The sequence below is a fragment of the Macrotis lagotis genome, chromosome 1, assembly GCF_037893015.1.
Source record: "Macrotis lagotis isolate mMagLag1 chromosome 1, bilby.v1.9.chrom.fasta, whole genome shotgun sequence".
Classification (NCBI taxonomy): Eukaryota; Metazoa; Chordata; class Mammalia; order Peramelemorphia; family Peramelidae; genus Macrotis; species Macrotis lagotis.
In genome coordinates, this window is record NC_133658.1 from 880,759,602 (window position 1) to 880,777,960 (window position 18,359).

The window sequence follows — 18,359 nt, forward strand, 5'->3', positions numbered from 1 at the left end:
AATTACGTTGAAAAAAAAATTCTGAAAGTAAAACAGGAAGAAAACCATGTCTCCTAAAACATTAACTCCATAAACTCACTACAACAAGTGCTATTATTTGCAGAAAGAATTATCAAAAAATTTTTCCATATTAAATTGCTGCATAAAGCAACCTAAAAGGTTAGAATTAAGAATCACTGTCTTATTCTGCTAATTACGTCTACTGAAAAGTTCTTGAAATCTCAAAAACAGAACTTATTCTTCATCTTGAGAAATGGTTATTTCTCTCATGTTAATAACCAATTATCAAAATTGGGGAGACCCAAGCCATTTCCCCAGTTCCATTTCCTTATCTCAAGGACAGGGCTGAGGAAAGATTGGATTAACATTCTCCTCATTCTGGGTATTGCTACTCCACCCAAAGGCATCAGACTTCTATTAGAAAGTAAAATTTCCTTCTGCTCAGGCTTGGGTGGAAGATAAATTCTTCAAATAGATTGCATAACCTGAGGATAACAAAGAAGCATAATGATATAATCAAAGTTCATTAAAATAGGTTCAGTCCCTCATTTTAATATTCATTCTCTCATGGTTAAGCAAACAGTTGATTGTAACCCTCAGAACACCTCTTTTTCACAGACATAGAAGCCAAGAGTCAAACACTAAGATTATCTTTGGCATTCAAGAGTGCACTGCCTTGGAGTCAATTACCTACCTAGCTGTGTGGCCTTGGGCAAGCCACTTAACCCCATTTGCCTTGCAAAAACCTAAAAAAAAGAGTGCAGTAGGCCTTCTTTTACTAAAGTGATAATGACTAATTACCTAGAAATTATGTCTCTCAAACTAAAGTTACAATCTGAAAACAAGATATTTCTTGATCTCTCAAGTTTAATATGACTAGAAAAAGGAGAGGTTTTATAAAAAAATATAATTGGAAAGCTTCCTTTCACACACAGAACAGATTCTGACCCAAGAGGTGGTCATTCCAATAGAAGAGCAGTCAATGTTTCTGTCAGTTTATAAAACTATCTTTAATCTTCCTATTTAGACTTTAGACTAGAGATAGAGGGAGCAAACTTCTCAGTCATCGCCATATACCTAAGGATATATCTGTGAACCATTAATTCAAGTGAGTAAACTAATAATTGAATAAATCTATTGTCGTTCAGTTGTTTTTCATTCATGTCTGAATCTTCTTGAATCCATTTGGGATTTTCTTAGCAAAGACATTGGAGTGGTTTGTTATTTCCTTCTCCATCTCATTTACACATGAGGAAACTGAGGCCAACAGGGTAGATTTGCCTCACATACAGATAGAAGTGTGTGAGGAGACATTTAAACTTAGGACAATGAATCTTACTGACTCTAGACCTGGTACTATAACCTCTATGTCATCTAACCGCTTTGCTTAATAGTAGCTGTTGATTAGTTAATTAAAATATCTACCATTCTCCCTTATGACTTGCTAATCAACCCTACCTGCTTCTGGCTCATGAGAAAGGATTCCCAGTCAGACTTATCTTTAGACCTTCCTTTTCTAATGCACTTTTGGGGTCAAGCAGGGACTAGGGGATAGAGATGTTGGATTTCTTTTACTTTTCCTCAAGATTTTCTGTCTCTATCTGTAGTATGCCACACTTTCCAGACCACACTGCACAAAGTAGAAAAGGTCCAAGAATCAGGATGTAAATCCCAGCTCTTCTTTATGTTCCCTTTGGCACTCTAGGCAAGTGATTTCTCCATATTGGCAATACTTTCTTCAAGGGTAGCAAAGCCAAGGGTTCTCATTATATAATCCCTATAGTGTTTCTACCTTTAAAACACAGGCTCAAGAGTTTAAGAATTTGAAATACCCCCAACAGCCAACTGAGGCATCCTGTAGAAAAAAAGAAATCCCCACAGAATAACCCTGTGATCTGGTGATCTTTGAAGCCACCCTACGTTTTCTGTAGGCCATTTCAGAGGGAGTCTGGGTCACAGAATTTCAAGCCAAAAAGCTAGGACAAGAACAAGAGTCTTGGGATATGCCACTGTTTCCATGAGGAAGGAACACACCTAGTACAGTTCCACCAGTTCTGAAGTCACCTAACTATACTATTATTTAGCCTATATAGCTTTTCATACCTCCCATAAAAACAGTAGTGATAAAATTTTATTAAAATGTTTTCCTAAGTAAACTCTATCTGTGGTAGTATATTTAAGGCAGCTAGGTAGTGCAGTGCCTAATAACGTTTGTCCATAACATCAGGGAAGTGATGCCATGACACGCTACCAGTTACTAGTTACCAGTTTCACTCTCTCCTCCAGAGCCATCTCAACAAAAGGAATCACTGTGAGGTATATTGGAAAGGTGAAGAAAGTGTCCAACTTATAATTTAAAATGCCTTTGGATCCCATAGTAATGAATTATGAAGAGCAAGAAAGCATTCTGAGAGAAGACAAGAATTTTTTTTAAATGGGCCAAACAGAAAAGAGAGCTACTGAAGGCTTACCTTGCCTTGCAAAGAGAAGGTCCCAGCGGATCCTGCAAAGAGAAACTTGTTCTTGATTTTCAGTTTCCCCAGGTTTGCTACAATTAAATAATTTGATCTGGAACTTTCTGGAATGAGGAGAACAGGAGCACCAGCTTCAATATCTAGAAGAACCCGAGAGCAGCGTTGGGCTTGATCTCTCACCTATGATCAGGAAGAAAAATTACTGTTCAAATATTGAAATTCTAAGACATGATGCCTTCATAATTAAATCTCTTTATTATTTAAATGCTTCAAGGTCAGGGGTCAATTGTTCTTAAAAGATATAGTCAATGCTTGACTCCACCTAATTCTGTGGTTCTCAAACTGGAGTCCATGAACTCTTCTAAAAAAAAATCAGTTATCCAGAGATAATTGAATTTCAATATATTTGCTTTTCTTTATAATCCCAAATATTTTATTTAATGCATTTATTCTGAGAAGGGGCTCATCATCTTTACTAGACTAAGGGTTCCACAATATAAACAAGGGGAAGAACCTCTTCTCTAACATAGTATTGTCCTCTTCCTCCTCTCACCAATTTCTAAAAGATAAAAGAACTGGAATAGCATAAATCTAGAATGAAAAGATGGGAGCTCTGCCACTGATGAACTGTGTCACAAGTCACTTCCCTTCTATGGGGAAGTATAAGATGATTCTCAGAATGACATCAAGGTTATGAACTTGGGAGATCAGAAGCATATAGGGAGCCTGTAGAGAAGAGTAGATTTGGAAGGGAAGATGATGCCTATTTTAGACATACTGAGTTTGAAATGTCAAAGAAACATTCACTCTGAAAGCACCAGTAGAGGATGACTGTGCAGAGGTCTGAAGAGACTGGGGCTAGATATCTGAGCCCCTGCATAGAGATGATAATCGAATTCAAAGAAGCTGATGAGGAAAGCAAGATAGTACCAAGAAGAAAAGAGGACCCAGGAAGAGACTTAGGGGACGTAGGTGGTTGGAGGGTTCAATATGGAGGACTGAGTCAGAAAAAGACTGAGAGAAGAGAACCATAATGTAAGCTCATGAAAATTCAACTAGTTTCATTTGAGTGATGAGGTCACAGGCAAGACTGCAAAAAGCTGAAAAATGACTAAGAGAAAAGAAGTAAAGCCAAAAAAAAATGGAATTAGCTTTTTCTAAGCCTTTGGTTGAATGAGAAAGGGGAGAAAAAAGATAACAGTTTGATAGAATGATCAGGATTATAAAAGTACACAAGAGAATAGACACACCAGGCAGCAAGATGAGAATCAGCTGATAAGGAGAAAAAACTTTTTAACTTGATGTCAATATTTCAATACAGAATTAACAGGAAAAAAAGGTTAACATGGTAGCAACAAAGTTAACTTCATTTGAATCTACTTCTACCCTTCTCAGTGCATAAAAGTTTTACATTTTTTGGCATATATATGATTACCCACTGACCTCCCCCACAAATCTAAGCCCTCCTTTGTTGGTTGGTTGGTTGGTTGGTTTTTGTCCTTCTTTATCAAAGAAGATCAAAATGACCTCACTGTTTGAGATAAATTACAGTATATCCTACTGTGGCTGATCAGACCAATACGAACCCAGAATGCTCTACCATAGGTTGGGCACAAATAGTCCATGTGAACACCTAGGGGGGGATACTCTAAACTTAAGGATGTCACGTTCCCTTTGAGCTGTTTCCATTCTGCCTTCCTCATAGAATGCAGCACCCTCACTGATGATGGCATGCCTTGCTGAATGATTCTGTGCCGGAGTCTCCCATGCTGTACAATCAGCCTGCAGGGCACAGTCTTCTGAAAAGAGAAGGTCCTGCACCAACACTCCTTCCACTTTGGTCTTGGCTTGGAGACTTTTCAAGTTGAAGAATTTGTCATTGTACAGTAAGCTGACCTAGAGGCCATTTTCATCATCAGTTAAGGCGTCTGATAACATAGTTGAAAATATCATTCTAAAAAGTAGGAGAGCAAGGAGACATCCTTGTTTCACTCCATTGGTGACTGGGAAATCTCAAGAGCATCATCCAGACAAGCACGCCATCATAAAGCTGACATACAATACTGATGTACTTCTCCAGGCAACCAAATTTTAACATAATTTTCCATAAACTCTTGTGACTGATGGTATCAAAGGCTCTGGTCAGATCTACAATGTTGTATACAGACCTCTGTTCTGCTCCTGGAATTTTTCCTGGAGTTGTCAGGCAGAAAACACCGTATTGACTGTTCCTTTACCCTTTCTGAAGCCACTGGCTCTCAGGGAGGTGAGCACCTTCTGGGTGAAGGATGAGTCTACTGAGAAGGACTCTGGCAAGAATCTTACCAGCAATAACTAAAAGAGAAACATCCAATGACTATCAAAGGACAAACTATTCCCCTTTATAGAGATGGACGATAAAGGCATCCTTGAATTCTTCAGGGATAACCCCTTCATGCCATATAACCTGGAAAATTTCAGTCAGTTTTTAGATGAGCAATGAACACCCACCTTGTAGATCTCAGCTGGAATAGAATCAGCACCAGGTGCTTTGCCACTTCAGAACCTCTTCTTCAACTGGAACTTCAGCTAGGGACTGACTGACTTTAACTTGAGGTAAGTGGTCAATGGCTTCCTCATTGATTGATGATGGTCTGTTAAAAACACTATGGAAGGGGTGGCTAGGTGGTGCAGTGGATAAAGCACTGGCCCTGGAGTCAGGAGTACCTGGGTTCAAATCTGGTCTCAGATACTTACTAATTACCTAGCTGTGTGGCCTTGGGCAAGCCACTTAACCCTATGGAAGTATTCAGCCCTTCTCTCCAGGATCAGTTCCTATTGTTAATCAATTGTGGGTCCACCAACACTAGTACTTGAGATACACCATGTCTTTGGTCCATAATTGGCCTTCAGGGCATCATGAAAACATTTTGGTTTGTTACTGAATGCATAAAATTGAATTTCATCTGCCTTCTTACTGAGCCAAGAGTTTACTTCTGATGGAATTAAATGTTGCCTTCTTAGAAATGGATGAACTATCCTGCTGGTAAACCCTGTGGAGTTCTCATTTTTTCATTTAGCAGTTTCTGTATTTCCCCATCATTTTCAACCAACCAGTCTTAGTATTTACAAGTGTTCTGGCCCAGATGAGCAAATGCAGCACTATACACCAAATCTCTGAAATCTGCCCACTCCTTTTCTGCTCCACTGTTGCAACTGTGTTTTCCCTCCAAGTTAGCAACAAACTGTGTGCACTCAGACATTCTACTCTCGAGGCTATTGCTCTGGTTGAATATGAATATTTAGCTTAGAGAGAATGAATCTGTAATCAGTCCAGCCCTCTGCACCACACATTGCCTTGGTCACTCTCACATCCTATCTGTCTCTTCTCCTTACAATCACATAGTCTAATAGATGCCAATGTTTGCTAAAAAGGGTACAACCAGGAAGTTTCATTGCATTTAGGTAAATGGAAGACAGTGTTTGTGATGAGATATGCAAGTCTTCAGTAGTAGGTGACCACTGCTGTTGCTGTTTTCAACTCCATTTCTCCCAAGGACTCCCTACCATGTCTGGTAATCTGATGGATGAAAATAAGAGTATTTCTGATTTTCTCTTTCCCCTTAGTCTCGCTTCTCCTTTGTAACAAATATGTAAACTACAGCAAAACCAAGGAACTTACTGAAAAGGGCTAAGAATATCACACTAATTCATCATTTCTGGTCTATCAAAGGAAAAAAGGAAAGAGATACACTTAACTATAACTGGGAGACAAAGGTAATCATAACAGAAAATAGACAATTTCAATTATATAAAATTAAAAAAATTTTGGACAGGCAAAATAGAATAAGTAAAGTTAGAGTTAGAAACTACTGAAAAAATCTTCATAGCAAATTCCTCAATAAAGGTCTGATATCCAAGAAATATAAAGAACTGATATAAATTATGCGACTTTCCCAATTGATGCTAAAGGATGCATATACTCCAAATGGATACAATACCTAAGAAAAAAGGCCATGACAAAAAAAATTATATTAAATATGTAGAGGTATAGGTAGGGGAAAAGTTGATTAACAGAACAATCTCTTGGAAAAGACAAGAGAAGACAGGATCCATGGCACATGTAGAAAGAGATTTGCCTTGGTGAAGACTACTTCATCATTAGAGAATGGAAAAAGAAGATAATGTCAAAGGTTTTGATATATGAAAAAGGGGAAAATAAGTGACTCATGGTAAACTGCCTCAACTTTCTTACAAAATATGAGACTGGTAGAGGCAGCTAGGTGGCACAGTGAATACAGCATCAACCCTGGAGTCAGGAGGACTTAAGTTCAAATCTGGCCTCATACACTTTTTTTTTTTTAGGTTTTTGCAAGGCAAATGGGGTTAAGTGGCTTGGCCAAGGCCACACAGCTAGGTAATTATCAAGTGTCTGAGACCGGATTTGAACCCAGGTACTCCTGACTCCAAGGCCGGTGCTTTATCCACTACGTCACCTAGCCGCCCCCTCATACACTTAATAATCACCTAGCCTGTGTGACCTTGGGCAAGTCACTTAACCCCACTGCCTGGCAAAAACTAAAAAAAGAAAAGAAAAAAAAATAAGGCTGGTCTAGCAGTCTCATATGAGAAGGGTACAGGAAGGGTAGGGATATTTGAAGAGATAAGAAAAGGAAGAAAAACCCTTGTGAGGAATGGGATATAAAATCAGTTAAGAGGAAGAAAAGGGGGGTGGCTAGGTGGTGCAGTGGATAAAGAACCGGCCTTGGAGTCAGGAGTACCTGGGTTCAAATCCGGTCTCAGACACTTGATAATTACCTAGCTGTGTGGCCTTGGCCAAGCCACTTAACCCCATTTGCCTTGAAAAAAAAAAGAGGAAGAAAAGGGTAGCCATGCCACAATGAGAAACTAGTTGAAGTTAGAAAAAATAAATTCAGGGTGGCTAGGTGGCATGGTGGATAAAGCAACTGGCCCTGGAGTCAGGAGTACCTGGGTTCAAATCTGGTCTCAGACACTTAATAATTACCTAGCTGTGTGGCCTTGGGCAAGCCACTTAACCCTGTTTGCCTTGCAAAAAAAAACCCTAAAAAAAAAAAAATTCATAGTGGACCCAGTCAGCTAGATAATAACACTTCCCCCTGCTCCATTTAGCAGCACTTAAATGAGAACAAAGATTAATAGTGGTAATAATCCAAGTCTGAAGCTTGTCAAGGTGCAAGAGGAAATAGGACAAGGGATTCAAGAGTAGAAGACAGTGTAGATGGAGTTTAACTGGGATCAAGGATAGGAAAGAGGGAAAAATTATGTCAGAATTAAAGCAACAACCTGGGAAAATTAAGAGACACCAACACTTACAGTGAAAACCAAGAATAGGTTTAGGAAAGGCAATGAGAGTTGGAATGATAAAAAGTTATAACCAGAGAGGGGAAGGCTAATCAAGTCAACCATGACTCCAGAAGACTAATGCTGTCCTTATCTCCAGACAGAGAAGTAATGGGTTAAGAATACAGAATGAGTCATAGATTTTTGAACATGGCCAATATGGTAATTTGTCTGGATTAGCTATACATAATTGTCATAAAGATTTTTTTTAAAAAACTGTGATGGGTGAATTGTTATTTAAATTTTAATAGAAAATGCATTCATTAAAAAATAAAATATAAGAGAAAAGGTTGAGCAGATGGGATTTAAGTTTCTATCCAAAATCCTATTGGTGGATTATAAGTGGAATTTGCATTTTTAACTTGGCAAATTCAGAATAACAATGACTTGTATTTAATAATGCTTTACTATAGCTCTGTGAGACTATTAGGATCATAAATCAGGAACTATTATCATTCTCATTTCCACCTTGAAAATGAGAGAACTGCACAAAGAGAAAAGTAATCAAGGTAAGATCACATGCTAGTTAGAAAAAACACCAGTACTCCAGAAACTAATTCCTCTTAAATTTCTGACTCTAATTAAGAACCAGAACTGACAGAAACCTGGACGTCAACCTCATTTTCAAAAAGAAAATGGGCATGAACAAGAAAATATCTACAGCAGCACTCTTTGCAGTAGCAAAGAACAAGGAACAAAGCAGATCCTAAGATCTTAGATGCCCACCAAACAAGGAATGAATAAACAAGACATGAAGATAGTGTACTGTATTTGTGATTTTTTTTAAGAAATAAAGACAATGTTGAATACAAAGAAGATTAGAAAGACCTATAAGACATGATAAAAAATGAAGTAAGCAGAAAGAGGAAAAAAGGAATATATGTTATGTTTGTGGGAAATGTGATCTATCATCCAAGTTTATATGCTAACAAATCTGTGAATATAAGTGAAATAGAAGAGTACCTTCAATTAATATAAAATGCCCAAACTGAGAAGAACAAATAGAGATCTTAAAAAATCTAATCTCAGAATAGTAAATAGATCTAATTATAAATAAACTATCAAAGAAAAAAACTTCTGGCCCTGATGGAATCATAGAAGAATATTATCACACTTTTTCTCACTTTTTAAAAATTTACATTATATTACAATAATCTTGTAAGAGTAATCATAACTACCCCCTCCCCCACAAAAGAAGAGAAATCTCAATAGAGAGAGAAAAAATGCACTTAAGTCTGTGTACAGATTCCAAAGGCTCTGTCTCTGAGATGCTAGCCTTCCCCCTCAGAGCCATCAGAAGTTGCCTCAATATTTTTCCCATAGTTACTATCACTAGCTGTATTTCCCTTTACTCTATTCCTCCCTACTCTTATCTATTCCATTCTCTCCCTCTCTCCTTTCATCTTGTCCCTGTTCAGAAGTGTTTTGTATCTGAGTACCCTCTCCCACGATCTTCCCTCTCTTCTATCACCTATTCACCTATTCCCCCTTTTCCTTCCTCCCCCCAGTTCCCCCTTATCCCAATCCCTTTCCTTTCATTTTTCTCTAGGGTAAGATATTATTTCCTCTTTGAGCCATTTCTGATGATAATGAAGGTTTACTCATTCCCCCTTGACTTCCCCCATTTCACTCCACTGTCAAAGCTTTTTCTTGACTCTTAGGTGAAATATCTTAGCCCTTTCTTCCTTTCTCTTCCTCCCTGGACTTTCCTCTATCACCCAGTGACTCCATCTTTTTACAATATTATACCATGATATTCAGCTCTTTCCTGTGCCTTGTCTATATATATGCTCCTTCTGACTGCTCTTATGAATGAGAAAGTTCATTTGAGTTATTAGTATCTTCTTCCCATGCAGGAATACAAACAGTTCAACATTATTAAGTATCTCATAATTAGTCCTTCTCTTCCACGCCCTCTATGGTTCGCCCAAGTCCTGTACTTGGGAGATTAAACTTTCTGTTCAGCTTTGGTTGTTTCAATAGGCGAGTTTGAAAAAGTCCCATTTCATTGAAAGTCCATCTTTTTCTCTGAAAGAGGATGCTAAGTTTTGCTGGATAGTTGATCCTTGGTTGTAAACCAAGATCTTTTGCCTTCCAAAATATATTCCAAGCCCTACAAGTCCTTAATGTAGATGCTGCCAGATCCTGTGTAATACTGACTATAGAGCCACAGTAGTTGAATTGCTTGTTTCTGGTAGCTTTCAGTATTTTCTCTTTGACTTGGGAGTTTTGGAGTTTGGTTATAATATTCCTATAAGTTTTTCTTTTGGGATCTCTTTCAGGAGGTGAAGGATGAATTTCCTCAATTTCTATTTTTACCCTCTGCTTCTAAGATCTCAGGGTAGTTTTGCTGTATTATTTCTTCAAAAATGAAGTCTAGGCATTTTTCCTGGTCATGACTTTCAGGCAGCCCAATAATTTTTAAATTATCTCTTCTGGATCTATTTTGAAGGTCACTTGTTTTTCCAATGAGATATTTCACATTTTCTTCTAATTATAGGGTTTTTCAGTACAGTTTTATTTCTTCCTGAGTTCTTGAAAAGTCAGCAGCTTCCTTTAGTACCATTCTGCATTTGAAGGAGTTATTTTCTTCAGAGAACTTTTTTATCTCCTTTTCTAGCTGGCCAATTCTGCTTTTTTTTTTTTTTAGATTTTTGCAGGGGTTAAGTGGCTTGTCCAAGACCACACAACTAGGCAATTACTAAGTATCTGAGGCCAGATTTGAACTCAGGTACTCCTGACTTCAGGGCCTATGCTCTACCTATTGCGCCACCAAGCCACCCCCAATTCTGCTTTTTTTAAGGCAGTCTTTTCATTTATTTGTCTTTTGTGTTGCTTTTTCCATTTGGCCTAAATTAGTTTTAACATATTATTTTCTTCAGTAGTTTTCTTGTATTTCTTCCACCAAGTTGCTGACTTGGTTTTCATGATTTATCTGCATCACTCTCATTTCTCCTCCCAATTTGTCCTCCACCTCCCTTAACTGCTTTTCAAAGTCTTTTTTTCAGCTCATCCATTTTGAGCTCTAAGCCCATTTTCTATTTCTCTTGGAGATTTTGGATACAGAAGCTTCGATCTTGTCATCATCTGAATATCTATTTTGGTCCTCCATGGGACCAAAGTAATTTCCTATGGTCCGAGTCTTCTTTTTCTGTTGTTTGCTCATTTCCTCAGTCTGTGACTGATTTACTGCACTTCCAAGGTGGGGGGGGGGGGGGGATTTTGGGACAACACACAGGTATCTTAATTCTGCCAAGGTCTTATGAGAAGTGTCAGGCCTCCCCTCTGACCTGGACCTGTAAGGATGGTCCCTGCTCAGCTATGGGAGCCCAAATGGGAGCCCAAATTGCAACCTGGATAGGTGGTGCAGTGGATAGCACTGGAGTCAGGAGGACCTGAGTTCAAATCCGGCCTGAGACACTTAATAAATACCTAACTGCGTGACCTTGGGCAACCTCATTTCCTTGATAAAAAACAAAGAAACAATAAGTTATTCTCACGTCATTCTCAAAAACTTGAGAAAGAAAGCACAAAGAATCCTTTTAGATAAAGTCTTAGAAGGAAAATTGTAGACCAGTATCATTACATAATATTCAGAAATTTTAAATAATACCCTGTCAAAGAGATTTTACCAACTGATTCAAGAAATCATTCATGATGAAAGGTTAAGTATTAAGAAGATAAGAAATACAATCATATTAAAAACCAAAACATCCAAAATTACATGATTACCTTGACAGATAAAGAAAAAGCCTTTGACAAAAGAAAACACTCATGCTGAAAGACTTTTTTAAAAATGATGAAAGCCACCTCTCTAAAACCAAAAGCATCATAAGCAAAAGGAATATATTAGAACTTCCTCCAATAAATACAGTATTAAAGTAAAGTTGCCAACCAGCAGCTTTACTATTTGATATAGTTTTGGAAATGCTAAGAAAAGCAGTAAGATAAGTCAAAGAAATTAAAAGTATAAAAATGGGTTGAAAATGGAATATTGGTAAAATTCTAATAATTTTTTTCATTTTTGTATTTTATTTTACCTTTCCCTGGTAACAAGTAAAAACAAGTTTCAACATTCACTTGTAAAACCTTGAGTTCCAAATTCTCTCCCTTCCTCTCACCGAGAAAGCAAGCTATTTGATATGGGTTGTGTTGAAAAATGTATTGTCATGAAAAAGATTGCCATAATAGTCACTATGAAAGTAAACATAACTTCCCCCCCCAAAGAAACCTCAAGAATATAGTTTTTAAAAAGCTAAAATATAATTAAAAAAAAAAGCTTCAATCTGTATTCAGACACAATCAGGGATAGATAGTATTCTTCATCATAAGACCTTCAGATTTCTCTTGGGTCACAGCATTGTTAAGAAACAGTAAGTCATTTGCAGTTGATTGTCCAACAACATTGCTGTTCCTTTGTATATACTGCGTTTCCCTTTGCATCTGCTCATGCAATTTTTTTTTAACTGAGAGCATCCTGTTCACCATTTCTTATAACAGAATAGCATTTCATCTTAATCAAATACCACAATTTGTTCAGTCATTCCCAAACTGATGGACATCCCTTGATTTCCAGTTCCTTGACACCAGAAAAGATCTGCTATAAATATCCTTATACATATAGGTCCTTTTCCTTTCTGTTTTTTATCTCTTCTGTAATGTAGCCCTAGTAGTGGGCATTGCTAGGTCAGAGGCATGGTTTTATAGTCCTTTGGCCATAGTTTCAAATTACTCTACAGAATTGCTGAATCTTTTCACAACTGCTCCAACAGTGCATTCATGTCTCATTTTTTCCTAAATTTGTGTCAAAATTTGTCATTTTCTCTTTCAATTCTATTAGCCAATAGGTATAATATGGTAGTACCTTAGAATTATTCCAACCCGCATTTCTCCTATCAATAGTGAATTAGGACATTTTTTGAAAATGATTTAAATAGATAGCATTGATAACCTCCTCTAAAAACTTTTCATATCTTTTATCATTTATCAATTGGGGATATTCTTATTCTTTATAAATCTGACTCCATTATCTATGTTTGAGAAATGAGATCTTTATCAGAGAAACTTGTTTTTATTTTTTCCTACAATTGCTATTTATTGCTAACTGTATTCCCCCATTCCCATTTATTCTATTTTCTCTCTTTTCACTCATTCCCTCAAGTGTTTTGTATCTAATTATTCCCTCCCACAATCTTCCCTATCTTTTATTAACTACACCACACTCCTTTTCTCCCATCCTTTTGCTCTCCTATTTACTTTTCTTCTGGGGTAAGATATATTTCTATAGTCAACTGAATGTATATTATCATCATCTCTCAGAGCTAATCCACTGTACCACCTAGCGGCGCCTCAGAGCTAATTTCAGTTAAGGTGAGGCTTGGATATGCAAAGACAATTTACAGATGAGGAGATCAAAGCAATCCACAGTCATATGAAAAACTGCTCTAAATCCTTACTTATTAGAGAAATGCAAATTAAAACTTCTCTGAGGTACCACCTCACACCTCTCATACTGACCAATATGACCAGAAAGGATAATGATCATTTTTGGAAGGGTTGTGGGAAATCTGGGACACTATTACATTGTTGATGGAGCTGTGAACTCAGAAATTTGGAACTATGCCCAAAGGACAACAAAAATATGCATAGCTTTTAATCCAGCAATACCACTACTGGTCTATAACCTGAAGAGATGATGAAAAAGAGTAAAAAACATCACTTGTACAAAAATATTCACAGCAGCCCTGTTTGTGGCAAAGAATTGTAAATTAAGTAAATATCCTTCAACTGGGGAATGACTTAGCAAACTGTGGTATATGTATGTCATGAAACACTACTGTTCTATTAGAAACCAGGAGGGATGGGAATTCAAGGAAGCCTGGAGGGATTTGCATGAGCTGATGCTGAGTGAGATGAGCAGAACCAGAAAAACACTGTACACCCTAACAGCAACATGGGGGCGATGATCAACCTTGATGGACTCGCTCATTCCTTCAGTGCAACAATCAGGGATAAATTGGGGCTCTCTGCAATGGAGAATACCATCTGTATCCAGAGAAACAACTGTGGAATTTGAACAAAGACCAAGGACTATTACCTTAAATTTAGCGGAAAAAAAAAAACCCTGATATCTTGTTGTCTGATCTTGCTATCTCTTATACTTTATATTTCTTCCTTAAGAATATGATTTCTAGGGGGCAGCTAGGTGGCACAGTGGATAGAGCACCGGCCCTGGAATCAGGAGGACCTGAGTTCAAATCCGGCCTCAGACACTTAATAATTACCTAGCTGTGTGGCCTTGGCCAAGCCACTTAGTCCCATTTGACTTGCAAAATCCTTACAAAAAAAATCTGATTTCTCTCTCATCACACTCAATTTGGATCAATGTATACCATGGAAACAATGTAAAGACTGACAAGTTGCCTTCTGTGGGGGGTGGGGGGGAGGGAAATAAGATTAGGGGAAAAATTGTAAAACTCAAAATAAATAAAATCTTTAATAAGAAAAAAAGAATGTAAAAAAAAGAATTAAATGAGAGAATATCTGTAAAGTGCTTAGCACAGTACACATTGGTCAAAAAAAAAAATTAAAGTGAGGCTCACCCACTCCCCCTCTTCCCTCTTCTACTGCCATTACCAAAAGCTTTTTCTTACCTCTTTTATGTAAAATAATTCACCCCATTCCTACATCGCCCTTTTTATCTATATTTGCTTCTTCTAACTGTTCTCATGAGAAAGTTCATGAGTTGTCAGTATCCATGCAGGAATACAAACAATTCAGTATCATTAAGTCCTTATGATTTGCTTTATCTTTTTATGCTTCTTGTATTTGAAAATCAAATTTTCTCTTCAGTTCTGATCTGTTCATCAGGAAAGTTTGAGAGTCCCCTATTTTGTAATAAAGCAATCTTTTCCCCTGAAAGAGTATATTCAGTTTTGCTGGGTAGTTGATTATTGATTGTAATCAAAGTTCTTTTGCCTTCTGGAATATCATATACCAAGCCCTATGATCCCTTAACATGGAAGCTGCTAAATCTTTTATTATTTTGATTGTGGTTCCACAATAATTGAATTGTTTCTTTATGGCTGTTTGCAATATTTCTACTTGATCTGAGAGCTCTGAAATTTGGTAATAATGTCCCTGGCAGTTTTCACTTCTCTTATATCTGTTTTCCAGGTCAGTTGTTTTTCCAATGAGATGTTTCACATTTTGTTCTGTTTTTTCATTCTTTTGGTTCTGTTTTATTGTTTCTTGATTTCTCACAAGGTCATTGGTTTATCTTTGCTCTATTCTATATTTTAAGAAATTATTTTCGGGGCGGCTAGGTGGTGCAGTGGATAAAGCACCGGCCCTGGGGTCAGGAGTACCTGGGTTCAAATCTGGTCTCAGACACTTAATAATTACCTAGCTGTGTGGCCTTGGGCAAGCCACTTAACCAAGTTTGGCTTGCAAAAAAAACCTAAAAAAAAAAAAGAAAAGAAAGAAATTATTTTCTTCAGTGAGTTTTTGCAACTCCTTTTCCACCTGGCCAATTCTGCTTTTTAGGCATTTTTCTCCACATTGATTTTTTACACATCTTTTTCCATTTGGTCCAATCTATTTTTTAAGATATTATTTTTCTTCAATATTGTTAGTATCACCTTCAACAAGTTCCTAACTAGGTTTTCATGATTTTCCTGCACCCCTCTCATTTTTCTTCCCAATTTACTTGATTTTAAAAATCCTTTTTGAGCTCTTCCATGGCCTGAGTCCAATTCATATTTTTCTTGGAAGTTTTGGCTGTAGAAGTTTTGACTTTGTTATCTTTCTTCTGAGTGTGTATTTTGATCTTCTCTATGACCACAGTAATTATCTATGGTCAGACTTTTTTTCTTCTGCTGCTTGCTCATTCTCCAGCCTATGACTTGATTTTTAACTCTTTGTTAAGGTGGGGTTCTGTTTCCAGGATGGAGGATTCAGTCCCAAGCTTTTGATGCATTTTTTATCTGTTTTCAGAGATACTTCTGGGGACCTACAAGTTTTCAATTCCTCCAAGGTGTTATGAGAGGTATGTACCACTCTCCTGGCCTGTGCCCTGGTATGTGGGTGACCACAATCACTCCTTTCTGCCCTGGAACTGTGAGGAGAGTCCCCGCTCCCATATGGCAATAAGCCCTGCTATGCTTCCGCTCTTTTTCCTAGAGGCCCAGACTGCGACCTGGATCTGAGTAAGAGGAAAGCAACAGAGTCCTGCCTGAGGGATAGCAAAGAGACTTCTATAATCTCCTTCAAACTCCCTTACTATCCATGGGCTGAGACCTCTGGAAGCAGCTGCCACTATGAATTCAGTGGCTACTACAGACTGATCCTGGTCTGCTGAGGCCTGTACTGTACTCCACTCTCACCCAACTTAGTCAACAGTTTTCATGTTGACCTTCCAAATTATCCTTGGGAATCCCTGGCCTGAGCAGTCTGGAAACCACCACTGCATCACTGACCCAGTCTCCTGACTTCCTGTTTCTGTATGGCTATGATGGGTACGCTCTGGTGTGGATTGCACTGCTCTGCGCTCCCCTTTTACCCTAGTGTAACAGACTTTTCTGCTGATTCCAAGTTGCCTTAAGTTGAAAGATTGCTTTCACTGAGAGTTTTTGTAGGTCCTACCACTCCTAGAATTTGGTTAGTTATTATTTAAAGATATTTGGAGTGGTTTGAGGGAAAGCTTCAGCAAGTCTTTGCCTTTATTCTGCCATTTTTGGCTCCCTCTCCTAAGAAATTATTAAAACAACTGAGACAAAAATTCCAATAGAGTTGCAGGCTACAAAATAAACCCTCAAAAAACAACTGCATTTCTATATAATAATAACAAATCCCCAAAGCAAAAACAGAGAGGGAAATTTCATTTTCCATAAATCATAAAATCTACAAAATTTCTGAGAATCAAGCCCCCAGATACACAAAAGATATATATATATTTATATATAATTACAAAGTGTTCCTTAAAGAAATAAAGGACAGCTAAAAATGACTGGAGAAATATTCAGGGCTCATGGCTGTGCTAATATAATAAAAATGACAATACCATCAAAATTAATTTACACTTTAGATGCAATGTCAATCAAATTACCAAACAAATACTTATAGAACTTGATAAGATAATTACAAAGTTCATTTGGGAAATCAAAAGATCTAGAATATCAAGAGAAATAACAAAAAGAGGCAAGGACAAAGCCCACAGATGTAAAAGGGGGGGGTCAGGGGAGAGTGCAGCAGTCTCTCCACTATCCCTGGGGTAGGACTCTACTGTTTTGTCCATACTCAGATCCAGGTTGCAGTCTGCAGCCTCTAAGGAGAGTTGCAAGAACTCTCCTCACAACTCCAGGGCAGAAGGGAGTGCTTGTGGTCATCCACAGACCAGAGCACAGGCCAGGAGAGCAGTCAGAGCCTCTCCTAAGAACTTGAAGAAATTGAGGTCCCTGGAGGGGATCCCAAAAACCCTCAAAAAGCTTGGGAAAGTGAACTTTTCGCCCTGGAAGCAGAGGTCCACCTTAACAAAGAGCTAAAATCAAGTCATAGGCTGAGGAAATGAGCAAATGACAGAAGGAAAAAAAAATTAAAATAAGACAAATTACTTTGGTCCCATGGAGGATCAAAACATACTCAGAAGATAACAAGGTCAAAGTTTCTATATCCAAAGCCTCCAAGAAAAATAGGAATTGTTCTCAAGCTATGGAAGAACTCAAAAAGGATTTTGAAAATCAAGAAAAATGACCAGAGTTCAACAGAAAGTTTGATCTTCAAATGCAGGACTCAGGTGAAATATAGAGAAGGTGGACAGGAAGGGCAAATTATGAGGGACTTGATGTTGAACTGTTTATATTCTTGCATGGGAAGAAGATATTGATAACTCATGAACTTTCTCATTTATTAGAGCAGTTAGAAGGAGCACATATAGAAAAAGCACAGAGAAAGTAGAATTTGAAGGTATAATATATTTAAAAAAGGAGTAAATAGGTGAGAAAGGAATGCATGGGGTGAAAGGGAAAAGAGAGGTAGAATGGGGTAAGTTATTTCACATATAAGACACACAAAAAGGCTTCTGCAATGGAGTGGAAAGGGGAGGAGGTGAGGGGAATGAGTGAGCCTTTACTCTATTCAGAAGTGGCTCAGAGAAGAAATAACATACATACTCACTTGGGTATAGAAATCTATCTTACCCTAGAGGAAAACAGGAGAGGAAAGGGATGGGAGAAAGGGCACAGGGGGAAGGGGAGGAGGAGGGTGTAAGAGAGGTAAGATTATGGGAGAGAGTAGTCAGATATATTACACTTTTGAGGAGGGACAGGGTAAAAGGAGAAAGAGAGAGAATACATGGGGTAGGGGGGAAATAGTATGTAGGTAATATAGCTAGCAATAGCAACTGTGGGGGAAAAAATATTAAAGTACTTTCTCCAATGGATTTATGATGAAACAGTTGTTGACTTTTTTCACAATTTATTTTTCTTGAGGTTTCTCTTGTGTGAGGGGAGAAAGATTATATCTACT

General features: G+C 37.8%; 1 protein-coding gene across 5 annotated transcripts in view; it reads right to left on the minus strand.

Moving 5' to 3' along the window:
• Positions 1 to 18,359, minus strand: part of VPS13D (vacuolar protein sorting 13 homolog D) — a 349,290-nt gene that overhangs the window by 269,401 nt on the left and 61,530 nt on the right. For all 5 annotated transcript variants that reach the window (XM_074218409.1, XM_074218411.1, XM_074218410.1 and 2 more), the window contains one exon: positions 2,472 to 2,654. In XM_074218409.1, the coding sequence (XP_074074510.1) occupies positions 2,472 to 2,654 (183 nt within the window). The remainder of the gene's footprint in view (positions 1 to 2,471; positions 2,655 to 18,359) is intronic.